At 42.9% G+C, this 27,325-nt stretch overlaps 1 protein-coding gene across 2 annotated transcripts in view; it reads left to right on the top strand.

Moving 5' to 3' along the window:
- The window catches only part of MAP1B (microtubule associated protein 1B), a 98,997-nt gene extending 71,672 nt beyond the window's left edge, over nucleotides 1–27,325 (top strand). For both annotated transcript variants that reach the window (XM_055253802.2, XM_055253803.2), the window contains 5 exons: nucleotides 1,006–1,088; nucleotides 3,853–3,993; nucleotides 11,604–18,099; nucleotides 21,325–21,563; nucleotides 22,848–27,325. In XM_055253802.2, coding sequence (XP_055109777.1) covers nucleotides 1,006–1,088; nucleotides 3,853–3,993; nucleotides 11,604–18,099; nucleotides 21,325–21,563; nucleotides 22,848–23,003 — 7,115 coding nt within the window. In that variant the 3' untranslated portion in view covers nucleotides 23,004–27,325. The remainder of the gene's footprint in view (nucleotides 1–1,005; nucleotides 1,089–3,852; nucleotides 3,994–11,603; nucleotides 18,100–21,324; nucleotides 21,564–22,847) is intronic.

The following is a 27,325-nucleotide window of genomic DNA, read 5'->3' as shown; positions in this document are numbered from 1 at the left end:
GCCTGAGAGTCATTGTACTTCCAAGCAGCAGACATGTTTGTGTCTATCCTCCCAACCATGCGTCTCCCTCCCACATTTCGGAGAGAACACCCACTTCCCTGTCCTTAGCAGCTGCCCGAGCATGTATCACCAACTCTGGCCACACATCCGCCTGATCATTTCATCCATTGTCTAGGGACGGGGAGTCTTCATAGAAGGTCATGCACAGGTCTCCGTCCACTTTGGCTGGAGGGCTGGTTCAGCCACCGAATGACCCTAGGACCTGTGAGCGGGGGGAGTCAGGGATGTGGAGCCACAGCCCTGCAGGGTTTCAGCTCTCCTTAGACAGGCGGTCATCACACCCAACGCCTTGCTTTGTTGTTCTCCGTCCACTGTGCATATTTTTAGGGGGCAGTTTGGCCACCCTGTTTTGTGGGGGGGTTGTTCTCCACTTTTCATTTGCTTATGGTGTCTCTAGTTTCCTATGAGCAAGTGAATTAATTAACGAATACTCCAACAGACTGTAAGCCTGCCTCAGACAGCCATTCTGGTTGTTAGGCTAATTGTTAGCTGGGGTTTCTGGATGTCATTCATTTCACAATAAGGCTCCTAATTAATCTCAGTGCAGTTCTCACCAGAAGAAAGGCTGATACGGAGAAACATCCCCAATTACCATGAGAAAGGAAATGTCAAGAGCCCCGTTGAGTTTTCCTGGCACCCACCCTTGTCTCAGATGAAAACCGCCATTACCGCAAGGAGGCTGCCTAGCCCGGCCCTGAAAACTGGCGAGTGTGAGAGCGGGAGGAGCCCCCGACCACACGAACCCAGCTTGGGGAGGAACCTGCTAGTGGCTGCACCCTCTTTTTTAATAGCACCAATTGTGTTTCCCAAGATGATGTAGAGAATTTCGGTGCTGTGTACCACGTCGGAGGCAGAAATTCCTCTGCTGTCCCAGGAGCAGGCAGGGCAGTTTTTATCTGGAAAAGCTAAAGGTCTCCTCTTTTGTGTGTGTTTTTGTGCCTGCAGGACAAAAGATCCTTCATCACCGAAGTGACGTTTTAGAAACAGTGGTCCTGATCAACCCTTCTGATGAAGCAGTCAGCACCGAGGTAAGCATTCAGCTCTGTAGAATCTGGGGCCGGGCCCCACACACTGGATAGGGACCCAGTGGATTAGAAGGGCCGGGCAAACGGGGGCAGGAGACGGACACAACAGAGAGAAGTTCTGGGTTAAGAGGTCTTTCTTAACCCCCATTAAGTGGCTGGTTCCCTGCATCAGTACCACCCAGACCGCTCCTCCTAATAAGGACAAAGAAGAAGATAATAGCTGGAACTGTAAGATTTTGTCCAGGCAAGGGAGTATGAATTTGGGGTATTTATGCTGGGGGTGGTGGGGAGTGCTGCTGGGATGGAGTCTGATAGGGATGTATTAGGGAAAATAGATGTAAGCCCTCAGGCCGCGACATACAGGAAAAACCTGGAGAAGAATGGCATCTCAATGCAAACCCCATTCAGAGCTCTCCTGCACACTCCTATCGCTGTGGAAAGGCAGGCTAGCATAGTGGTCAGGAGCATGGGCTGGCACCAGGTCACCTGGGTTCATAATCCCACATCTGCCTCTTACTAGCTGGGAGCCTCAAGCAAGTTATTTACTGTGTTTGTCTCAGTTTATACCTCTGTAAAACGGGGGTCATAGTAGTTTCTACATTTAACGTTCATATTTAATGTGCATAGAAGTGCCAAGTGCTTAGGACAGAGCATGGCACATAATGACTGAAATGTAAATATTAGCTGTGATTGTTATTATTACCACCATATGAAACTGTTGCTATGGAGAGTAACTGGGTATTTCGGAGCCCAGTGTGACATAAGAACTTGGTTGAAGCCAAAAGTCCCTGGTCACCCAGGCCAGAGGAGTTGCTATCACTCCACTTTCCACTTGCTTTATTACAGTTGAGCGCTTTTGAGTTGCTTCTTGGACATGAAAGTAGCCAAAGTCCCTGGGAGCCTCCGTTACTTGCAGTGTCCCTTCTACCCACACGTTGAGCATCTCTGTGACTGTATCCTGTTTTTGTAAATGGAGATATAATTCAAGGACCATAAAATTCATCCCTTTAAAGTATGTAATTCGGTGGTTTTTAGTGTATTTACAAAGTTTTGCAACCATCACCTTTATCTAATTCCAGAATATGTCCATCATGCCCCAAAAGCCCTGAGCTCATCAGCAGTCACTCTCCATTCTTCCCCAATGCTGACAACCGCAAACCTGCCTGTCCTGATTTGCCAATTCTGGACATTTCATATAAATACAATGATATACTATGTGGCCTTGCGTGTCTGGCTTATTTAGCCTAACAGTTTCAAGGTTCATCCATGTCGTAGCATGTGTCAGTACTGCATTCGTTTCCGGGCTGAACAGTGCCAGTGTATGGATAGCTCACATCTGTGTATCCATTCCTCAGTTGATAGACACTTGAGTTGCTTCCACTTTTTGGCTGTTGTGAGGTCACCTGTTCTGACTTACTTCTGCCTGCTTTAGATCAGCAGGACCTCTGACAATCCATGAAGGTGCAAAGCTGAGGAAAGTGATGGGATAGCAATCTCTGTTACTAACAGAATCAGGAAGTAATTACAACTTGAAAAAAGCTGGAGAATTACAGCCTGGGCAACATGGTGAAACCCTGTCTCTACCAAAAATAAAAAAATTAGCCAGGCATGGTGTTGCATGCCTGTGGTCCTAGCTACTCAGGAGGCTGAGATGGGAGGATCGTTTGAACCCAGGAGGCAGAGGTTGCAGTGAGCCGAGATGGCGCCACTGCACACTGCACTCCAGCCTGAGCAACAGAGTGAGACCCTGTCTCCAAAGGAAAAAAAAAAAGCTGGAAAACTAATATATGTCCAGGCAAACTGCCCGGAAGAGTTGTGAGAAAGGAAAAATACCGAATGTTATAAAAGGAATCCAGGCTTGCCTGTGGAGCAGATGGGGCTGAAATAATTACTTAGGTACATGTGTGTTTTGCATGATTAGACTGTGGGGTTCTTGGGTAAGGGGTCAAGGTCTGTTTACTTTTGTATCCTCCCCTCAGTGCCTAACATGATGCCTGGCAAGTAGGATGTGCTGAACATTCATGAACTGGGCTCAGAATGGATACCTTGGTGCTTAGAGTGGTGTTTGCTGAAGGACAGCTGGCTTCCTGCCACTGAAAAGTTCACAGAGAGTTCCTTAGCGCAAACCATGTGCAATTATCTCAAAGATTGCTATTTAGGGGCAGCCTTTTCTTTACATTCAATGTCAAGCACCTTACTGATGCCATTGGAGACTGCACTTGGAGCTGTGTGTGTGCTTGCTGCACGCCTTGGAAGGGAAGAGATGCCGTATGGGAGGGGTTGGTTTGGGACCCTAGTTTGGAACCCCGTGCTTCCTGAGGAGGCCACTGGGGAACCTGGACTGTACATGGTGATTCAGCCTGTGAGATAGTTCCGTCTTCCCTGGTTTCGCAGACCACGTGCTGCTAGCAGACATTTCTAACAGCTGTGGAACAAATGATTACCAGCTGTGAAGACTGCTTTGAAAAAGTAGGAAACTAGGGGGAGAAAGTCAACTATTGCTACTGTCTTGGTTGTAGAGAAACTTTGAAAATGGCATTCATGGGAAACTGATAACTATACTTACTGGCTTTGTGGATGATCCTACAGCCAGGGATCCATTCAACCCTCCCGTGCTCTTCTGGCCTCCAGGAGAAATTAGACCTTTGGGGAATGAATGCTTTTTGCTGGTAATAAACTCCCATGGCTCCGAAGGCTAGCCCTGTCCTGAAGGTGGGATGGCAGCACTGCCTATGGCTCAGGGCCTACGGTCTGTGCTTTATTTCAGGTGCGCTTAATGATCACTGATGCTGCCCGACACAAGCTGCTGGTGCTGACTGGGCAGTGCTTTGAAAATACCGGAGAGCTCATTCTCCAGTCCGGCTCTTTCTCCTTCCAGAACTTCATAGAGATTTTCACCGATCAAGAGGTAGGTTCATGTCCGAGAATATCTGTGCTTCTAGTGGCTTGGTTGCCTTTGGTTCCTCTTTGAGAGCACTGGGGGAGACAGAAGAAGAAGGGAGGGAACCTCACAGCTCTCCTGAAATAAGCAAAACTGCATGATCCAAAATACTTTATTTCTATGGCTCATTGCCAAAAGAATTTAGAGCACTCATTTACAATTATTTGGAATCATTCTTAATATGCCTGAGATACGGATGGGAGGGGTTGGAACAGTCAACACTTTACAGATGGTAAAAATGGTGGAGAAACTTGAAATGTCAGAGCCCAAAAGAAAACCTGCGTTTCCTGTTTTCTGAAATAAATAATACTCCAAAAATATCTTGCGCTTTTGGCACCTCGTTTTCCAGGCCTAATTATTTCAGATTTTTCTTACTTTAATGCCTGGCCCCAGTGTTTAAACTTGGGCTGTTTGAACAGCCTACAAAAGAGGGAGGGCTTTACAAAAGGAGCCACGTAGGAAAATGGGGCACGTCTGTGACCCAAGAAAAAGATGGCTAAAGTAGTTGGACTGAAGCTGGATCATTCATATTTCTAATGCGTATCTTATTCAAAGATGACACATGTGAAGTGCTGAAAACTGTGTGAAGTTAGTGGTATTTTGTAAAATGAGATCAAAGATTTTGATATGCTTATTTCTGCTTGGGAATTTTTCCTGGCTGGGAAACTTTACAAAGTAATGCACCTTGTTTATCTAGCTTATATGTTTATAGCAATTACAGAAACAATTCAGACCCATCCCCGTAGCAGGTTGGGGCCTGCCTGTGGCCGATAGCAGATTTCTACATGGAGGGACTGAGGGATGTTCTGATAAGAAGAGTTACCACATCTGTTTAAAACTGTCTTCCTGAGATGGTAGCTTGTCTGTCTCATGTGTACTGGAAGAGCCACGTGTCCTTCTGCACTTAATTTTCCTTGGCCCTGTGGTTCAGAGAAAGCTCTGTTTGTACTTTTCATCACTGGCAAGAACTGTAAGCACACTGCCCAACTTCATCTGGGTCACCTGGAGGCTTCTTTTTTTTTTTTTTTTGAGACGGAATCTTGCTCTGTCCCCCAGGCTGGAGTGCAGTGGCGCGATCTCGGCTCACTGCAAGCTCCGCCTCCCGGGTTCACGCCATTCTCCTGCCTCAGCCTCCCGAGTAGCTGGGACTACAGGTGCCCGCCAACACGCCCGGCTAATTTTTTTTTTTTTTTGTATTTTTAGTAGAGAGGGTTTCACCGTGTTAGCCAGGATGGTCTCGATCTGCTGACCTCGTGATCCGCCCACCTCGGCCTCCCAAAGTGCTGGGATTACAGGCTTGAGCCACCGCGCCCGGCCTGGAGGCTTCTTTAAAAACACTGATCAGATGGCATAATAATGTTCACTCTCCAGCCACTGGGGTGGGGAGAATGCAAAACTGTGAAAAGGAACATTTTTGAAGCCCCAGCTCTCAGAAGGTGTGGCGTCATCTGCATCTTGAAACACACACCAGGATGGGATCCCCCAGGCAGGCAGCTCCTTTCTCAGAGGCTTCAGAGCTCACTCACAGTTGGTTCATCTTTACCACTTCAAAATGCAAGCTTTGGCTGTGTCTTCTTCCAAGGCCGCTAGAGTTCACGCATCTTGCCTCATTCATCTCAGTATCCATTGCACCTGCACATAGTAAAGGCCTAGTAAGCCACTGTTCGATTGCATTGAAATTCCAAAGCTAGGGCTACAATTCTCACTCTGCCTACTGTCCTGAAGTTGTTGTTTGATCACTATAATGTCAGAATGTTTTGCAAGATTAGGTCCCCATGTGCATGTTGTACCCGGAGGCAGGTGGGCATTTGTCTAGTAGCTCTGGGGTCACACACATTATTAGCATCTTGCCTCAAGGAAGAGAGAAAGCTGCAGAAGGCTGGAAGTGGCCCAATGACATGGTGAGCAGTTAAGTGGCCTGCTTGTAGCTCATTTGCATGCACATGGGCACTTTCCACATTCCTGTGCAGTTCTGTAGTTATTTTCTAGTGGTTGGTTTCTACCCAAGTCCTTGGTTTGTCTGTCTTTTTTGCCGAAAAACCAGACAAAGGAATTATGTAAAGAAAAGTGTCATTGCCAAGATTTTCAGTAAGGAAGTAACACGATTTGGCATATTTGCATCTCAAATAATATCCCTCCTTCCCCTTCTTTAAATAAGGTTGTTATGAATATTGCTGCTTAATCATTTCTACTAGATTATGGAAGCAAAATTTTAGCACCATGGACTGTGCACGTGTCAGATTTTGCCACTAATTACAGAAAAAAAAATTGCCCTAACTGAAGAACTCGAGTTCCATGGACGGGCAGATTCCCCAGGGTTTATACTTATTGGGGTAGGTTCTGGAGGACACATATTTTGATTATACTCAGGCAGGTATCATTATGGTCAGAGACCATGTCATATTCTCTTCTGCCACCCACAGAGAAAGGATGCCACAGCTAAAATGAATTGAAAATCACTGGACTGGACCAGTGGTTATCAGCCTTTTGGAGCTAGGATTGCCCATTGTTGCCTTGGAAAAAGTTGAATAACAAACAGACCTTGAAGACCACTTGTTGTCCAGCTCTGTTCCTTTTATCTAGTCCTTGAAACATACTAGTTAACTCCAGGGAAACCAAAACCACAATTTGGGATGAACAAAAATGAAACTTTTTAAAAAATATAAGAACAGCTAAAAATAAATGGACTGAAAAGATAGAACTATCAGTACACTTTGAGCTTCAGGGTTTTGGAGTCTTAATCACTGTAGATCAATTAACAAAACCAGAACTAACAGATGGTACAATTGTCTGGCTAACCCCACTCCTCTCTGAAATCCAGGGATGGTGAAATCATCATCTCCTGGGGGCATTTTTCAGTCTCTGTGTTGGAAAGTTTTTCCTTATTTGTCTCATTGTATCTATCTTCAAGGAAGTGATGTGATCCCTTTCCCACCTACAGTGTTTTAGATACCCTTCACCAACACTGCCGATTTTTTCCCTTTCAGATTAATCATCTTCGGTTTTACCCACAGTTCTTCATAACCCTGCTCACTGTCCTTCAAACTTGTTCCTCTGTCAAGAAAGGGAGGTGAAGGCCAGGTGCTATGGCCCATGCCTGTAATCCCAGTACTTTGGGAGGCCAAAGTGGGAGGATCACGTGAGGCCAGGAGTTCTAGGTTGCACTCAGTTATAATCTGCACTGCACTCCAGCGTGGGCAACAGAGCAAGATTCTGTCTCTTAAAAAAACGAAACAAAACAAAAAAAGCTATACTTAAAACATTAAAAAAATAAAATAAAAAGAAGAAGAGATGGGATGGGTATGGGGGGAATTCACGAGTTTAGTCCTGGTCATGTTTTAGTGCCTTGAAATCAGACAGTTGGATTTATGAGAACAGAGCTCAGGGAACTCAGAGTTGGGCTGGAGATATTAATTTGGAATCCATTAGCATATTAGAGGTATTTAAAGCCCAGAAGATACATGATGTGACCTAGAGTAAGAAATATTTTAAGAAGAGAAAGGGCCCAGGTCCAGTGTTGAGAGGTCATAAGGCCAAGAGGAAGGAGCCAGTAAGAGAGACTTGAGGAAGGAGCCAGTAAGGGAGACTTGTTTCAGATTTTTGCTTGTTGGTCTAATTTCTCTAAAATGTCATGACTCAAACTGGACACCCTATTCAGGAGTCATTTGACCAGGTTAGGATTGTGAGAGTCGATAATGTCTATAGTTTTCAATACAATCTTCTATTAAAGATGTCTAAAAGTGACTTTTGACCATCACCATACACCATTAAATGTCAATGGGGAAGAGATGCAGGCTTTGAGGGGCTCTACAATTTATATAATTTAAGGGCTCTTTCTTAAGAAAAATGAAACAATTATTAATATGCAATTAAGTACAGGGCCATGCCAATGAGGTACCTTGAAGTTTAAGCTTCTTTGGCTTCATGATAAATCCATTTGAGTCAGCTAAAATCCCTGAGTCTTCTCCATGGATATTATTGTTAAGCCACATTTCCCAATCGTGTAGTTTACCCTGCTGGTTTATTGAACCTTACATTTATCCCTTTAGAATGCCATCCTGTTAGAGTTGACTTAGCCACCATCATCCCAATGTCAAGGGCTTTTATAAATACCTTAATTCTGCCATTTCCACATTTTGCTATGTCTCCCATTTTCATACCATCCACAGATATGATATGCATGCCTTCACCATTTTTATCTAAGTGAATACAGGCCAGAAAATGAGACTTGAGGCAGCCCATCATAGACTTCCCTCCAGGTTGACATTAAGCAGCACTGTCTATATGGCTGGCTGGAAATCTACCTAATTCCGCTATCACACTGTTCAGGGATCCTATTAAATGTCTGGCTAAAGCCCAGAGATACATTGTCTACTGTATTTCCTCATCAGCCAAGCAAGTAACCTAATCAAAAAGGAAATGTAGTTAGTAGGCCATGGTTTAGAAATTCAAATCTTGTTTCATTAATATCATCTGCAGTAAAACCATTTATTTCTTATATCCTCCTTCCTCTTCCAGTATGCCTGCATTTAATCAGAAAAAGGAATTAACAAAAAAAGATTATCTTTGTCCCAAAGCATATTCCTCCCGGTTGCATCTGTCATCCAACTTTGTAAGAACCAGGGTAGCACTCAGTGTGGTTACATCTGAAGTACCCACTCCAGGAAGATAACATGTGTTGAACTGGCTAAGTTTGGCACACAGATCAACAAACATCTACTGAGCCTGATTATGTAATGAGGAAACAAAGATAACTAAGATACAAAGATACAGAAGATATATTTCCTGCTATCAGAAATGTTTAGAGTAGTGGGTTATAATAGTTACCATTTACCATGATGATGATTTCCCAATTTGTTCAGAAGAAGCCTCAGTTTCCAAGTCTAAGAACTAGTCACAAGCTTCCTTGCCACTGCTAACATTGTTGGATCCTCCTTATGGTTCTCATCTATTCATTGAACAAGCTTGGTTGGGTGCTGCCGTGGGCTGGCCACTCTTAAGACCCTGTCTTTGCCCTTGAGGCACTCTCTACTGTGCTTGTTGGCCCACAGGTCTGGAAAGAGGCTGTGGGGGAAAACACGGGCTTCATTCTGTTGTGTAGTTCCGAGGATGTAGGAGTTGTTCTTCCTCCTCCTCCCTCTGCCTAGTTCCATCTGTCTGTTTTATGGCTGAGGGCTCTGTCCAGCCCTGTCTCTGCATTCTTGTCTCATCATTCAGAATGTGCAGCTGTTTCTTTGGAGGGACCAGATTTTTCTTCTTTGGAAAGAAACCTGTCAAAGCAATGCTGGCTTTCATTTCTGCTTTGCCTTGTACATCACGGTTGTTCATTCACCAGTGTCTCTTGGCTATCTTTCATGACCTCTGACTTCTCAGAATTCTGTGCAATCTTGTTTTGTTTTGGGGTCATTTCCTGCATTTCATAGAAATTCTCTAGATAGAGGTGAAAAGACGGAAAGTAGGATGATATTCCTTAAGTCTTTCTACCTTCTGCTTCAACCTGGTAATTACATACTTTACATAAAAAGAGCTAGTGATTGAATGCCCCCTACTCACAGCTGGATTATACCCTTGGCTGCCACACCTCTCAGCTAGGGTGGAATTTCAGAAATTAAAATGAACTAAACTTGATTTTCAAGTTTCACTATTAAAGATTCAGCAGTTATCCTAGATTTGCCCCCTAAAATATATTATAAAACATGAATAGTTTGCGTGTGCTTTGTGTGAAAATTGGGATCTAGAGACTTTTAATTGTGCTATAGTGATTGTGATGAGAGTCCCTGCTAATTATTGTACAAAAAACCATATTTGATGCCCTATGTTTGCTTTGGCCAGCAAATCATTTGAGAAAAGATGCCTGTCTCCTCCACCCAAAGATGGTTACCATTTGCTTTTTCACTTTTCTTAGCTCCCAAAAACAGGAATTGATTCTTATCCTTTTTATAGAAAATTGTAAAGTCACAGAAAAACAACAAAGTTTTATTATTTTGCGACCCTTTACATAAAATGTTATGCTTAGGACTAATATGCTAACAAAACAAAAATGACTATTTTACTGCAATATTGCAGTCGAATATAGGAAAATTCAGATTCTATAAATTATTCTTACACACATTCATAATAGTAGCCTCAGAATGCTGATAGTCAGGAGATAGAGGAAACTAATCTAATACTAGAAGGTAAGATTTCAGATCTGCTGGCTCAGGGATGCCTGGACCAAATGAAACCTTGGCTTTACCCCTTGATCATTTGTCATCCAGAATATAGAGCCCTTTTTAGTCGAAACTCTGAGCTGATTTGTGAGCTTTACTGAGATGGAAGGAATATTGGAGTTGATGGCATGATTCTCCATCACTAATTTGCTAGGCTAAGACCATGAAATATATGGCCATAATATGGAGTGAGAGAGAAAGTAGTGTTTTTATTAAACCACAATTTCTGTCTTGGTCCTGATTTGCTTTTCTGTGTTTACATCCTTGGGAAGTACTAAACAATGTGTTGAAAAATGTTTCAGCCACATTTGATCTTAGCTGCTCACACCCAACTTGCCCTGAAAAGAATGGGAGCAGTAAGAGAACAGAGTGGCTCACTGTGGAGTTAAACATGAGCAAATGGGGAATTTGGCCACTGGCTTTTATAATTACCCAACCACTTTAATGTCATGGCTTTAATAAAAAAGCATTTATATCTGCAGAGAATCTGCTGGGTGACCCACTCATGTTTCAATCAGTGTGCACTGATGCCAGAAACCAGTAATTTTTTGTAGTATTAGGCAATCCATAACTTCTTGTCTCCTATGGGGAAAAACCCACCAAGGTTTTTTCTTTTTTACATGCCAGATTCTGAAAGGAGGCCACAACAAGTGCCCTGTTAACCTGAATTCCTTTAAGGTATCAATCAGGCCTTTTTTTGGCCAAGTCTAGTGGAATAAAAGAAAACATTTTTTATTAGTGGTGAAATGACCCAGACAGCTTTCTCTTGTGATAGTTTAATGTTTTTTTTTAAAGGGCATCTTTGCCTTTACTCTAGGGGTAATATTCAAAGTGTTTCATAACCACTGCAGCACAATCCCCAATTGCCCAGGTGGTCACTGGTCTTAGAACTGGAGCAGAGTTCTGGCATTCCCCTGCTGGGCAGGAATAGATGGTGGAGGGGTTGTCAGGGAGGTGCCGGGGTGAGTGGATACTGGTTGAGGTAGAAGCCAGTAGTAGCAGGGCTCTGGACAAAGGCTGTTCACCTTCCAGTAGGGAAGTATTTCAGCATTTAAGCAACTAACATCGCTACATGAGTGCATGTCTGAAACTGGTCCTATGTGCATCCTGTGATCCTATAACACATAGTTATAGCTGGAGATGATGGATCAGTAATGATAATCACTTACACCTTTTCTCTTTCTTTCTTTCTTTCTTTCTTTCTTTCTTTCTTTCTTTTTCTTTCTTTCTTTCTTTTTCTTTCTCTCTCTTCTTTCTTTCTTTCTTTTTTCTTTCTTTCTTTTTCTTTCTCTCTCTCTCTCTCTCTCTCTCTTCTTTCTTTCCTTTCTTTCTTTCTTTTTCTTTCTTTTTTCTTTCTTTCTCACCCAGATCGGGGAGTTACTAAGCACCACCCATCCTGCCAACAAAGCCAGCTTAACCCTGTTCTGTCCTGAAGAAGGGGACTGGAAGAACTCCAATCTTGACAGACACAATCTCCAAGACTTCATCAATATTAAACTCAATTCAGCTTCTATCTTGCCAGAAATGGAAGGACTTTCTGAGTTTACCGAGTATCTCTCAGAATCAGTGGAAGTCCCATCTCCCTTTGACATCCTGGAACCTCCCACATCGGGTGGATTTCTGAAGCTCTCCAAGCCCTGCTGTTACATTTTTCCAGGAGGGAGGGGCGATTCTGCCTTGTTTGCAGTGAATGGTTTCAATATGCTCATCAATGGCGGATCAGAGAGAAAATCCTGCTTCTGGAAGCTCATCCGACACTTAGACCGAGTGGACTCCATCCTGCTCACCCACATTGGGGATGACAATTTGCCCGGAATAAACAGCATGTTACAGCGGAAAATTGCAGAGCTCGAGGAAGAACAGTCCCAGGGCTCCACCACAAATAGTGACTGGATGAAAAACCTCATCTCCCCTGACTTAGGAGTTGTATTTCTCAATGTACCTGAAAATCTCAAAAATCCAGAGCCAAACATCAAGATGAAGAGAAGCATAGAAGAAGCCTGCTTCACTCTCCAGTACCTAAACAAATTGTCCATGAAACCAGAATCTCTGTTTAGAAGTGTAGGCAATACTATTGATCCTGTCATTCTTTTCCAAAAAATGGGAGTAGGTAAACTTGAGATGTATGTGCTTAATCCAGTCAAGAGCAGCAAGGAAATGCAGTATTTTATGCAGCAGTGGACTGGCACCAACAAAGACAAGGCTGAACTCATTCTGCCTAATGGTCAAGAAGTAGATCTCCCAATTTCCTACTTAACTTCAGTCTCATCTTTGATTGTGTGGCATCCAGCAAACCCTGCGGAGAAAATCATCCGAGTCCTGTTTCCTGGGAACAGCACCCAATACAACATCCTGGAAGGGCTGGAAAAGCTCAAACATCTAGACTTTCTGAAGCAGCCACTGGCCACCCAAAAGGATCTCACTGGCCAGGTGCCCACTCCTGTGGTGAAACAAACAAAACTGAAACAGAGGGCTGATAGCCGAGAAAGTCTGAAGCCAGCCGCAAAACCACTTCCTAGCAAATCCGTGCGCAAGGAGTCGAAAGAAGAAACCCCTGAGGTCACAAAAGTGAATCACGTGGAAAAGCCACCCAAAGTTGAAAGCAAAGAAAAGGTAACGGTGAAAAAAGATAAACCAGTAAAAACAGAGACCAAACCTTCAGTGACTGAAAAGGAAGTTCCCAGCAAAGAAGAGCCATCTCCAGTGAAAGCCGAGGTGGCTGAGAAGCAAGCCACAGATGTCAAACCCAAAGCCGCCAAGGAGAAGACGGTGAAAAAGGAAACAAAGGTAAAACCTGAAGACAAGAAAGAGGAGAAGGAAAAGCCAAAGAAAGAAGTGGCTAAAAAGGAGGACAAAACACCTATCAAGAAGGAGGAAAAACCAAAAAAGGAAGAAGTGAAAAAAGAAGTCAAAAAAGAGATCAAGAAAGAAGAGAAAAAAGAACCCAAGAAAGAGGTTAAGAAAGAAACACCACTGAAGGAAGTCAAGAAGGAAGTTAAGAAGGAAGAGAAGAAGGAAGTGAAAAAGGAAGAAAAGGAACCCAAAAAAGAAATTAAGAAGCTCCCTAAAGACGCAAAGAAATCATCTACTCCTCTGTCTGAAGCAAAAAAACCAGCTGCTTTAAAACCAAAAGTACCCAAGAAGGAAGAGTCTGTGAAGAAAGATTCTGTTGCCGCTGGAAAGCCAAAGGAGAAGGGGAAAATAAAAGTCATTAAGAAGGAAGGCAAGGCCACAGAGGCTGTCGCTGCAGCTGTCGGCACTGGAGCCACCACAGCAGCCATGGTGGCGGGATTAGCGGCCACTGGCCCTGCCAAAGAACTCGAAGCTGAGAGGTCCCTTATGTCATCTCCTGAGGATCTAACCAAGGACTTTGAAGAGTTAAAGGCTGAAGAGGTCGATGTAACAAAGGACATCAAGCCTCAGCTGGAGCTAATCGAAGATGAAGAGAAACTGAAGGAAACTGAGCCAGTCGAAGCCTACGTCATCCAGAAGGAGACAGAAGTCACCAAAGGTCCTGCTGAGTCCCCTGATGAGGGAATCACCACTACTGAAGGGGAGGGCGAATGTGAACAGACACCTGAGGAGCTGGAGCCCGTCGAGAAGCAGGGAGTAGACGACATTGAAAAATTTGAAGATGAAGGAGCCGGTTTTGAAGAATCTTCAGAGACTGGAGACTATGAAGAGAAGGCAGAAACTGAGGAGGCTGAGGAGCCTGAAGAGGATGGGGAGGAACACGTATGTGTGAGTGCCTCCAAGCACAGCCCCGCTGAGGATGAGGAAAGTGCCAAGGCAGAGGCTGATGCATACATCAGGGAGAAGAGGGAGTCTGTGGCCAGTGGGGACGACCGAGCTGAAGAAGACATGGATGAGGCCATTGAGAAAGGAGAGGCTGAACAATCTGAGGAGGAGGCTGATGAGGAGGACAAAGCTGAAGATGCCAGAGAGGAGGAATATGAGCCGGAGAAAATGGAAGCCGAAGACTATGTGATGGCTGTGGTCGACAAGGCTGCAGAGGCTGGTGGTGCCGAGGAGCAGTATGGATTCCTCACCACACCAACCAAGCAACCAGGAGCCCAGTCTCCTGGCCGAGAACCAGCATCTTCAATTCATGATGAGACTTTACCTGGAGGCTCAGAGAGCGAGGCCACCGCTTCTGATGAGGAGAATCGAGAAGACCAGCCTGAGGAATTCACTGCCACCTCTGGCTACACTCAGTCTACTATTGAGATATCCAGTGAGCCCACCCCCATGGATGAGATGTCTACCCCTCGAGACGTGATGAGCGATGAGACCAACAATGAAGAGACAGAGTCCCCTTCTCAGGAATTTGTAAATATCACCAAATATGAGTCTTCATTGTATTCTCAGGAATACTCTAAACCTGCTGATGTTACACCGCTGAACGGATTTTCTGAAGGATCAAAAACAGACGCCACTGATGGAAAGGATTACAATGCTTCAGCCTCTACCATATCACCACCCTCTTCCATGGAGGAAGACAAATTCAGCAGATCTGCTCTACGTGATGCTTACTGCTCTGAAGTGAAAGCCAGCACCATGTTGGACATCAAAGATACCATCTCAGCTGTTTCAGGTGAAAAGGTCAGCCCGTCGAAGAGCCCGTCCCCGAGTCCATCTCCACCATCACCCTTAGAAAAGACCCCCCTGGGTGAACGTAGTGTGAACTTCTCTCTGACGCCCAATGAGATTAAAGTCTCTGCAGAGGCAGAAGTAGCCCCGGTATCTCCTGAGGTGACCCAAGAAGTCGTTGAAGAACATTGTGCTAGTCCTGAGGACAAGACTCTGGAAGTGGTGTCACCATCTCAGTCCGTGACTGGCAGTGCTGGTCACACACCTTACTACCAATCTCCCACCGATGAGAAATCCAGTCACCTCCCTACAGAAGTCATCGAAAAACCACCAGCAGTTCCAGTGAGTTTTGAATTCAGTGATGCCAAAGATGAGAATGAAAGAGCTTCAGTAAGCCCCATGGATGAGCCCGTGCCTGACTCAGAGTCTCCTATTGAAAAAGTTTTGTCTCCTTTACGCAGCCCGCCCCTCATTGGATCCGAGTCTGCCTATGAAAGTTTCCTAAGTGCTGATGACAAGGCTTCTGGCAGAGGTGCCAAAAGCCCCTTTGAAGAAAAGAGTGGAAAACAAGGCTCTCCAGACCAAGTAAGTCCAGTTTCTGAAATGACTTCTACTAGTCTTTACGAAGACAAACAGGAAGGGAAAAGCACAGACTTCGTACCAATAAAAGAAGACTTTGGCCAAGAAAAGAAAACTGATGATGTTGAAGCCATGAGTTCTCAACCAGCACTGGCTCTGGATGAAAGGAAATTAGGAGATGTTTCTCCCACACAAATAGATATCAGTCAGTTTGGATCTTTTAAAGAAGACACTAAGATGTCCATTTCTGAAGGTACTGTCTCAGACAAGTCAGCTACTCCTGTTGATGAGGGCGTAGCAGAAGACACATACTCTCATATGGAGGGTGTGGCCTCAGTGTCCACAGCCTCAGTGGCTACAAGCTCATTTCCAGAGCCAACAACAGATGATGTGTCTCCTTCTCTGCATGCTGAGGTTGGCTCCCCACATTCCACAGAAGTAGATGACTCCCTTTCAGTGTCTGTTGTGCAAACACCTACCACATTCCAGGAAACAGAAATGTCTCCATCTAAAGAAGAATGCCCAAGACCGATGTCAATTTCTCCACCAGACTTCTCCCCTAAGACTGCAAAGTCCAGGACACCCATTCAAGATCACAGATCTGAACAGTCCTCAATGTCTATTGAATTTGGCCAAGAATCTCCTGAGCAATCCCTTGCTATGGACTTCAGTCGACAGTCTCCAGATCACCCTACAGTGGGTGCAGGTGTGCTTCACATCACTGAAAATGGGCCAACTGAAGTGGACTACAGTCCTTCTGACATGCAGGACTCCAGTTTATCACATAAGATACCACCTGTGGAGGAGCCGTCCTACACCCAAGATAATGATCTTTCTGAGCTCATCTCAGTATCTCAGGTAGAGGCCTCCCCATCCACCTCTTCTGCTCATACCCCTTCTCAGATCGCTTCTCCTCTCCAAGAAGATACTCTATCCGATGTTGCCCCTCCCAGAGATATGTCCTTATATGCCTCACTCACCTCTGAAAAAGTGCAAAGTCTGGAAGGAGAGAAGCTCTCTCCAAAATCCGATATCTCTCCACTCACCCCACGAGAGTCCTCTCCTTTATATTCACCTACTTTTTCAGATTCTACCTCTGCAGTCAAAGAGAAAACAGCAGCTTGCCACACTTCCTCTTCTCCACCAATAGATGCAGCATCCGCAGAGCCCTATGGCTTCCGTGCCTCAGTGTTATTCGATACGATGCAACACCATCTAGCCTTGAATAGAGATTTGGCCACACCTGGCCTGGAGAAGGACAGTGGAGGGAAGACACCTGGTGACTTTAGCTATGCCTATCAAAAGCCTGAGGAAACAACCAGGTCCCCAGATGAAGAAGATTATGACTATGAGTCTTATGAGAAGACCTCCCGGACCTCAGATGTGGGCAGCTATTACTATGAGAAGATAGAGAGAACCACAAAATCCCCAAGTGACAGTGGCTACTCCTATGAGACCATTGGGAAAACTACCAAGACCCCTGAAGATGGTGACTATTCCTATGAAATTATTGAGAAGACCACACGGACCCCTGAAGAGGGTGGGTACTCATATGACGTAAGTGAAAAGACCACCAGTCCCCCCGAAGTGAGTGGTTACAGCTATGAAAAGACTGAGAGGTCTAGAAGGCTTCTGGATGACATCAGCAATGGCTATGATGACTCTGAGGATGGTGGCCACACACTTGGGGACCCCAGCTACTCTTATGAGACCACTGAGAAAATTACCAGTTTCCCTGAGTCTGAAGGTTACTCCTATGAGACATCTACAAAGACGACACCAACCCCTGATACTTCCACATACTGTTACGAGACTGCAGAGAAAATCACTAGAACCCCTCAGGCGTCCACATATTCCTACCAGACTTCAGACCTATGCTACACTGCGGAAAAGAAGTCCCCCTCAGAAGCCCGCCAGGAAGTCGATTTATGCCTCGTGTCCTCCTGTGAATACAAACACCCCAAGACAGAGCTTTCACCCTCCTTCATTAATCCCAATCCTCTTGAGTGGTTTGCCAGTGAAGAACCCACTGAAGAATCTGAAAAGCCCCTCACTCAATCAGGGGGAGCCCCACCGCCTCCAGGAGGAAAGCAACAGGGCCGACAGTGTGATGAAACCCCTCCCACCTCAGTCAGCGAGTCAGCCCCATCCCAGACCGACTCTGATGTTCCCCCGGAGACTGAAGAGTGCCCCTCCATCACGGCCGATGCCAATATCGACTCTGAAGACGAGTCGGAAACCATCCCCACAGACAAAACTGTCACGTACAAACACATGGACCCACCTCCAGCTCCCATGCAAGACCGCAGCCCTTCACCACGCCACCCTGATGTGTCCATGGTGGACCCAGAGGCCTTGGCCATTGAGCAGAACCTGGGCAAAGCTCTAAAGAAAGATCTGAAAGAGAAGACCAAAACCAAAAAGCCAGGTACAAAGACCAAGTCATCTTCACCTGTCAAAAAGAGTGATGGGAAGTCTAAGCCCTTGGCAGCTTCACCAAAACCAGCGGGCTTGAAAGAATCCTCGGATAAGGTGTCCAGGGTGGCTTCTCCTAAGAAGAAGGAATCTGTGGAAAAGGCAGCAAAACCCACCACCACTCCTGAGGTCAAAGCTGCACGTGGGGAAGAGAAAGACAAGGAGACCAAGAATGCTGCCAATGCCTCTGCATCCAAGTCGGCCAAGACCGCCACTGCAGGTAGGTTGAGAAGGCTGGGCATTGGATATATGTCACAACCATTCTACTTGCATTTACAGCCTTTATATTTCCCTGTTTGGCTTTGTACTGGGAAGATGAGGGAGCACAACTGATGCTTTACCTTCCCTGTACTCTTCTCCTCTGCCCAAAGGTATATATCTCAGTCCAGTGTGGCCTTAAGGCTTGTAAATGGCTCAGTGTATGGTTCAAAGCAGCTGTGATTCATCACATGGGATTCCTGATTTTGTGCCATTTTGGAATACAGCAACTACAGCCCTGTTCTAAATCTTCAGAACCAAGGATGTGTCTTTCAGGTGCTTCTGGAAGACTGGTTTCAGCCATACTGGCCTCAGAATCCAGCAGGGTAACACAGGCCAGGAGCTCCCAAAGGCCTAAGGAGAACCAGAGGTTTCACACCAAGACTGGATCGACCAGTCTAGACCCAAGTTTTAGAGTCCTTTTTTTAAAAAAAATAAATTTTAAAATTAAAAATGTTCACATTTTTATTTAAAACATTGCCAGGCTGGAGATAAATCGTCATCAAAGGCAGTGTTCCATTTTCTTGTCAGCCAAAAAATACTATAATTTCAGTTGACCAGTGAGTGTCCAGTGAAAATTGAGAGAAAAACATTGATGGCTCTTTTCTTACCCTTCTCTTACCCCATGGCCTCATTAGTAGAGACTCAATGCTATTTTAGATTAGATTAAAATTCCACTTGGAAGCTGGGTGCATGGCCTCATGCTTGTAATTTCAGCACTTTGGGAGGCTGAGGTGGAAGGTTAGCTTCAGCCCAGGAGGTTGAGACCAGCCTGTGCAACATAGCAAGATCCTGTCTACACACAAAAAAAATGTTTTTTAATAAGCTGGGTGTGGTGGCACATGCTTATAGTCTTAGCTACTTGGGAGGCTGAGGCAGGAGGATCACTTCAGCCCAAGAGATCAAGGCTGCAGTGAGCCAGAATTGTATGTATCACTGCATGCCAAGCCTGGGTGACAGAGCAAGACCCTGTCTCTCGAAAATAAATAAATAAGCAAATTAAATTCCACTTGGCAAGAGAAGATATCCCTGATTTTTGATCATTCATGGTTTGGTCATGATTCCCAGATTTATCAGGTTCTCAGCAATGACCTGGGCTTTTGATGGAACTGGTCTCTGGCAGTACTGCTTCGTTTTGTTGCTTCACGTCAATCACAAGGATTGGCATTCATACATTTTATTTGCTTTAGGTAATTATTCAGAGATTTTAGATCACAATTCACAAAGTAATATAAATGGACCCAAACATGTAAGGCACAACCTAATTTAAGTAACATTGCCCTGATTTATTAGGGAAAAATCTGATAGCGTCATCTTTGGAGCTCTCCAATTAAGTACACTTTAGGATACATTTGTTAAAACTGCAAATTTTTACTTTAAACAATAATGGAGTATCAATTTTAAGACTCAGTTCTCACCACATCTGGCCTTTTTACATGCACATAGAAAATAATCGGAATTTTTTCATGTTTAAAATGAATGAAAAAACCACCAGATAATTAACCCTTTCATCTGAAAGAGTTGACAACTGACCTGCACTTAGGAGAAAACATGAAATCCATTTAAACAGATAAAAACCAACTGAAATTTGCTCCCAAATTTGCCAGAACATATACATCCTAGCCCACACAATTTTAAAAAAAAACTTTTTTTGGACATTTAAAGAGGTAATTTAAAGGCAAAGTAATAAGTGAAAATGAGTTAATTTTCATTTATTTTGGAGATGCTTTTAGATATCTAAAAAGGCGAAGTTGCAGTACTAATTGACTTTTAAAGCAAACCTGGGCCAACTTTCAGCAGTTCTGTCAGTGTGTCCTTCTGTGAGCAATATTCATTTGATGTTGATGGTAGTGATTTAGAGTAGAGGGGGAAATTGCAGACATGTTTAATTACTGGAAGAACTGTAACTCACAAACTTCTAGTACAAATCAGAATTCTTTAGGAATTCTTTGGATATTTTGAGGGCTCTCAGCTCAGATTCATTAAAATAACCTATTGATATTCATAGAATGAATTAGCTTATCTAATTATTACTTTGGCTGATTCTCACCACTCCCTTACCTCTAAAAATGAAACTGGACAGTTGATAGAATTATCTGGTGGTTTTGAATCTGGGATGATAGTCTTTAAATATCCTATGGAGAAAGAGGATTAAGCATATAAAATCTAGCTGGTGTTTTAATTGGCTTTACAGCAATGAAACCAGCTGCATATTAGAATCGCCTGGGGTGCTTTTAAAAGACAGTAGTGCCAGGCCCCCAACCCAAGCCCACTTAAGTCAGACTCTAGAGAATGAAGCCTGAGTGTGAGTATTAAGCATCCGAGGTGATTCTGATTATATAGTCAGGCTGAAGAACCACTGCCTCAAAATGCTAGTTCTATTAACATTTCAAAAGCTTTACACTTCCTAACTGGAACAAGTTAGTCTTCCCAGACCTTTGTGATTTGACTGGGGGTTTTGGTTGTAGTCTGATATGTCCTGATTAGCTAGAGAAAGCCTAGTCTTTCTGAACCTTCCTTTGCCCAAGTTTGGCATCCAGCCTTGTCTAGGGAAAGAAGTATTACTTTTCAGAATACTGTGCTAAGGAGAGAATATGGTGTTTCATCAGTTTATGAATGAGATGGAGGTGCTGAGGGCCTTGGAAATCATGTGGGGTTAAGATCAAAACTATTTATTTACTAGGTAGAATGTTAGGGTATAATATCCAGCTGTGGACAAAATCGCTATCAATGAGACCCTAAAGTAGAGTACTAAGATCACTTAGCTATGTTTTGCCAAATACAGATGTTTTCTTTTGACTTTTAAAATCTACTTCTTAGATCACTTATCAAATAAAGAAGCACATTAACAACTTCTTTAGGAGGGATATTATATCTAGTGCCATCTTGGGAAAGGCCTTCAAACTCTTCTTGCTTCCTAATGTTGGTTGTCCACAAAGGGAAACTATCCCATTCTTCAGTTCTCCTATTGAGGTGGTAAACAACCATGTTATGTTTTGTCACATTGCTAGCGTAAGTGCCCTTGACAGATTACCAGGGAGATGGAAATGCTGTCACCACTTTGCATGTCTCAGAGGACCTGTTTGTGATTGAATAGGGAAGGTGTGATTGAGTAGGGAACATGTGCTGGATGTATGGTCTCTTCAGCTTGCTATGACCTTGCTTTGTCTTTGTTTATTTACCCAAGGACCAGGAACTACCAAGACGACCAAGTCCTCTGCTGTGCCCCCAGGCCTCCCTGTGTATTTGGACCTGTGCTACATTCCTAACCACAGCAATAGTAAGAATGTTGATGTGGAATTTTTCAAGAGAGTGCGGTCTTCCTACTACGTGGTGAGTGGGAATGACCCTGCTGCTGAGGAGCCCAGCCGGGCTGTCCTGGACGCTTTGTTGGAAGGAAAGGCTCAGTGGGGCAGCAACATGCAGGTGAGAACTCCTTGACAGTGTCTGCACTGCAGATTGAGCTGTGTCCAGAGGCAACGGGAAGGAACCGTGTTTAAAGAGGCACCTCATGTGGCTGATTGTGGATCCACATGAGGTGCCTCCTGTGTCTGTCACACACGAAATATCCTGAGAGCAAAGTCAGTTTAACACACAGTAGGTAGTCTGAAATATTCTTGGCATCACCACCAACCACGGCCGTGGAGGAGAGACACCTTAACTAAAGCAGAAACCATTTATCTGCAAAATGGGCCTAAGATTAATTGCCCTTCTTCCAGTATGCCAAGAGTCTTGTGTGTGTGAATCGAAGCGGTCATATTTCCATATGAGAGCTGCTGAGGAATTGCCTTTCTTCCTTTGTGTTTTATGAGTAGACTGCAGCTAGGAATGTGGCAGTTTAGAAAAACAGCTCTCCATGTGAAATTCCACAGTAGGAGCATTGCTGAATATAGTCCCTCACAGGACACTCCCAACTCCCAAACATCATGCCTGACCACAAACCATCCCTTATTTATTTAATGACAGGGTCTCTGTATGTTGCCCAGGCTGGTCTCGAACTCCTGGCCTTAAATGATTCTTAGAACCAGCCATTATTAATTCAGCTGTGATCTTTGCTTATCAAGTTTTATTTATGATTCTATACAAAATTACCTAGTAAATTGTGCTTGTATCATATTATATAGAATTACTTGTTAGTTAATCATATGAAATCTAATGAGAGGCACCCAGTGGCTCCCTACTAAATACTAGATGGAATTTATACTATTCAGGACATTACTTACCCACCCCATACCTCCATCCCAAACCACACACATAAAGTAAAGGTGCAGATCTTTGTTCTCAGGACAAAATGTTAGTTACGCACAATGATCAGGCTTTTGAGGGCTTTGAAGTGCACGATAAAACTCCTTGGATTAAATATGCAATATCTTTTATGCAAAACTTACTAGTTGTGTTAAAGGAAATACAAAAAATTGTACCCTAACAGAAGCACTTCGCTTAACAGTGAAGAACTGAGAAACTGATTAATTGCTTTTGGTTCCAGGCTTCAATTTCCCTTAGAAACAATAGCTTTTCTTTGCAGCTTTATTCTGGTTCCTGGAAAATATACATTGAAAAATCCTTTGCATTTCTTGAGGAAAATAGAAAATTTTTCTCTCATTTCCCTTCTTTTTCCAGTGGTCTAATACCTTGCTATTCAATTTTTTTTTCATGTGGTTTCTGTTTCTGCCCTTAAATAGCTGTTTTTTTTTTTTTCTCTCCCTGCAGGTGACACTGATCCCAACTCATGACTCAGAAGTGATGAGGGAATGGTACCAGGAGACCCATGAGAAACAGCAAGACCTCAACATCATGGTTTTAGCAAGCAGCAGTACAGTGGTTATGCAAGATGAATCCTTCCCTGCATGCAAGATTGAACTGTAAAAACCAAGGCCAGCCACACCACAGGATCTGAACTTTGTTTCCAGAAATTCTTCAATTTGAAATCACCTTTTCTAAAAAGTCAATTCATCTAGTTAAGTCGCTGAACAATTACCTGCCAAATGCTATACTGTGTCATGGTGATGCAAGTCACTAAATTTCTCAGTTTTTGCTGATTGCTAAGGGAAATAACAGTATTCCCACAATAGGGTTCAAATTCCTGCAAAATTACCTACCCCACTTCATCTCTGCCGAACATTTGGAAACCATGCACTAGCCAACCCAACTGACTTCTGCTAGGTAGAGGCATTTGTCTTAGAGAGAGAGAGAGCACGGGAGAGAGTGAGAGAGAGTGAGAGCACAAAGATAATGCAGGAGAGAGAGAGAGAAAGAATGAGAAAGAAAAGGAATGCAAGAGAAGGAGATGTAATGACAGAGAGTTCTGGTGAGATACCCAGAGAGAAAAAGAGAGAGCAGGGTGGGGTAAGAAGGAGAAAATAAACCAATGATTAGGTCTGCATTTTCTCAGGCAGTAGGCATTCTTTAGTCTACACAGGCAGTTTTCCATTTTTGTCAGTCTGAGTCATCAAAAAGAGTCTTAATTTTCTAAAACAAGTTGGCTAGAAGAAAGTAAAAAGAACAACACTTGTTATGAGGGCATGTGATATTTTCACATCTTAATTAAGCTCCTTCAGTTTGAAGGCTGCACACTGACATAATGTAGTGAGTGTAGACTGGCCATGCAAGTGGTTTGGGCCCCATTCAGAACTCTCAGACTCTAAACACACAAGTAGATTGATCTAAGGCATGCTCCCAGCATTTGTCCACCCACTTAGTCCACTCTGAGTCGATTAACCTGCATGCAGCAACACCCAAGTCCACCCCAATTAACTGAAGCAAATACCAAAGCAGTTGGGAGTACATATGGTAGACAATTTGCCTTAGGAAGTGACTTGAATGTACAAAGATACTTGATGCACTTATTTTTTAATGTGAGACAGCAAGTTTATAAAACATCCATATAGGATTATAGATACTTAAAGGAGCATGTGGGTGAGCGTGTGTGGGGGTACTAGAAGCTGATCTGATTGGCCCAACAGTTTGATGCTGAGTCATGTGTGTTGAATCCTACTTCAGTGCACCTGTGGCCTCTCAGTCAAACAAGTTGTGCCTTTCACAGCTTCTTTACTACTGCAAGTTCAAGACTGAAATGGCTTCTATGATCAGAACTGGGAAAACAGTGAATCTTATGGTGGAAGAGGTTCTCAGCAAGTGTACAGTATTTACCTTCCTTTGTCTTACATTGGCTTTTTAAATTTTCCATTAATTTCAACATAATTATGGGAACAAGTGTACAGAAGAATTTTTTTTTAAGATATGTGAGAACTTTTCATAGATGAACTTTTTAACAAATGTTTTCATTTACAGGAAATTACAAAGAAAATTCTCAAGTGATAGTCTTTTTTTAAAGTGTTTCGTAAGACAAAAATTGAATAATGTTTTTTGAAGTTCTGGCAAGACTGAAGTCTGATATTGCAGTAATGATATTTATTAAAAACCCATAACTACCAGGAATAATAATACCTCCCACCCCTTGATTCCCATAACATAAAAGTGCTACTTGAGAGTGGGGGAGAATGGCATGGTAGGCTACTTTTCAGGGCCTTGACAAGTACATCACTCAGTGGTATCCTACATACTTCTTTCAAGATCTTCAACCATGAGGTAAAAGAGCCAAGTTCAAAGAACCCTAGCACAAATTTGCTTTGGGATTTTCTTTTCTGGAAAAAAAATAAAAGAAATAGTACATTGAAAACAAATGAATTCTCAACTCTTACCGTTCATGTAGAGTTTAGAGAAAATTTCCATCATTGTCATCATTGAACTGTGAACCTGGGAAGCCAGATCATGATTAAAACTGACATCAAGTTTCAAGTTGCAGATCAATGCACCCAGTGTTCAGATGCGGCAAACTTCTCCGTGACAACTGTGCTGTGCTCTGTCACATTACATTTCCTGCAGACTCTAAGATCTACGGAGTAGAGAACAATGACCTCATTTTATTTTCTATGTTAGTTATTTATTTCAAAATTAACATTTTAGTTTATTTTTGTCTGATAAGTCTATGTTTTGCACTGCTAACTACGATGAGGGTTTAAAAAAATGCTTCTTCAGGGTCCTTTCACTGAGGACCTATGCAGTCTACTTAATGCTGTGAATTACATTTTTCAAATGTTTAATTTTTTTAAAGAAAATTAATATTCTATTTTTGTTAGGCTTCTCTAGAAATGCAGCTTTTATTTATTACCCCATTTCTTTCAAGTCCTTGAAAAATAACATATTAAGGGTACAAGAAATTAACACATGATGGAAAAGTCATTGTGACGCAAATGAATTTCATTGAGTATAAACTCATCTACTTCAAGTTTATTTTATAAGACAACCTAAGATACTCAAGATAATTATTTAATGGTTAGCTCTTAAGTTGAATTGGTCTACATAATGCGTGGGAAGAAAACCAGATTTTCAGCCTTCTTGCCAAATCCAGACCTCTGGTTGATTTTTCTTTGACAGAAGATGCAAGTTATTTTCCAATTTCCCAAATTAAATGTATTTAACATGTACATTATTTTGCTTTAAAAACTATAAACATTGTAGGAGAATTATAGCCAGTCTTCAGTTATAACCACTCCACCCTCCTCACTTTCTCTCTCTCTCTCTTTTTTTTTTTTTTTTTTGCTATGGGATTTAATGGGAAAAGTATGTAAAAACTGTCACTAGTCAGCTGGCTCTTTTTCCTATGAAATCTATCAGTACCTTTCTCCATCCATTGTTCTCAATAATGACCACAGAGCCTGAGTATACCAAGAAAACCAATATTCGCATTACAGGTTGCTCCTGTCCTTCCAGACACCTTTCCTGCCTGTGTGACTAACCTAATTTTGCTAGTTCCATAAATACACGATTAGTTTAGTAACAGCCATCACAATGTACCATGTACATTCATGGTGAGAGCTAAAGATCGACACAGACTTCTAGGAGCTTTGTTCATACTGATTACTTAATCCAATTGTATAGATTGAATATTTGAGTGGAAGGAATTTACACTCTGTTTAAACGATGGGATTCTATCGAGATAGCACTCATGATCATGACCTTTTTGGTAGTATTCTTAAACAAAATTTTGCAGAGACTAAATGTTAGAGATGATCCTCCATTTTCAATTTTAACCAATTCTGTCCCCTTTCTCAAAACCCTGAGCCCTGTGCATGCTTTCTCAGTCTTGTGGTGGGACTGGATACAATGACTAACTTCCCCTCCTCCCCTCTTTAAACACCATTTTCCATGGAGTTCAAAAAAATTTTTTTTCTTAACGTTACATATCATAGTGAATGGTTTCCCCAGTGTATATGAATGTTTTAAGTGTCTCCAATAGCTTATGCAGTCTAGGAGCTTTCCAATACTCATTTAATTAAGATTTAATCATTTGCTAATGGAAATCTTACCACCTTTCATTTTCCCTCTATTACCAAATTTCAGCTCTTAGGAGCTGCTCTACAATTCTGAATTTGCTTTTCTTGCCTCTCTTTAGTCACCTGTCACAGGAGGTTCCTGCTCAGTAATGATATTGTGAGTTAGGATAATAACTTTTTTTTTTGTGCTTCAGATTTAGAAGAAAAGATCCTGTTTCCATTTGAAAGGAACTGTAAGCTTTTATCTTTTAACCAACTGAACAATACACCAAAAGCAGCCTAGGGATGAGCATTTCTTTGAAAGCAATTAGGTTATTCACCTGGTATTAAAACTATTTACTGTTAAAAAATCTGTGACTTCATGAAGTTGATTTTTAAAGGCAGCATCAAAAACTGAAAAGGAAGGGAAAAAATAGGCAGCTTCTCTGCACTTGTTTGGAGCTCCCCAAAACAGGAGCCATGGAGAAGTGGCATCAAGACCGGGCTGCCCTTTCGAGAACACCCTGTGGCAGTTCAGAGACACGCTTTTCCTACACTGCATGCAGCCCCTCTTTCCAGCACTGGAAAGAAGTGGTCTTGAGCCCGGCTGAGAAGCACTTCACACTCCTCTCTCTTGTTCTGAATGGTGTTTGTGTCAGTCTGCAGCTGTGTATGGTATTATGTCTTATAATCCTGCATCACTTCTATCCTATCCAGTCATATCTAATGTAGAAAATTAGTTTCCAGTGAAAGTAATATGTAGTGCTTTTATGATATTTGTGTGCAATATCCCCTCTTCCATTGAGGATATTTGATGTAAAGGAAAAAAAAAAAAACTCAGTTCCACAATAAAATACAAAAGTGGCAAAAGTT

Source organism: Symphalangus syndactylus, chromosome 18 (assembly GCF_028878055.3).
Source record: "Symphalangus syndactylus isolate Jambi chromosome 18, NHGRI_mSymSyn1-v2.1_pri, whole genome shotgun sequence".
Classification (NCBI taxonomy): domain Eukaryota; kingdom Metazoa; phylum Chordata; class Mammalia; order Primates; family Hylobatidae; genus Symphalangus; species Symphalangus syndactylus.
The sequence above is the reverse complement of the archived record's forward strand: the minus strand, read 5'-3'. Positions and strand labels throughout refer to the sequence as shown.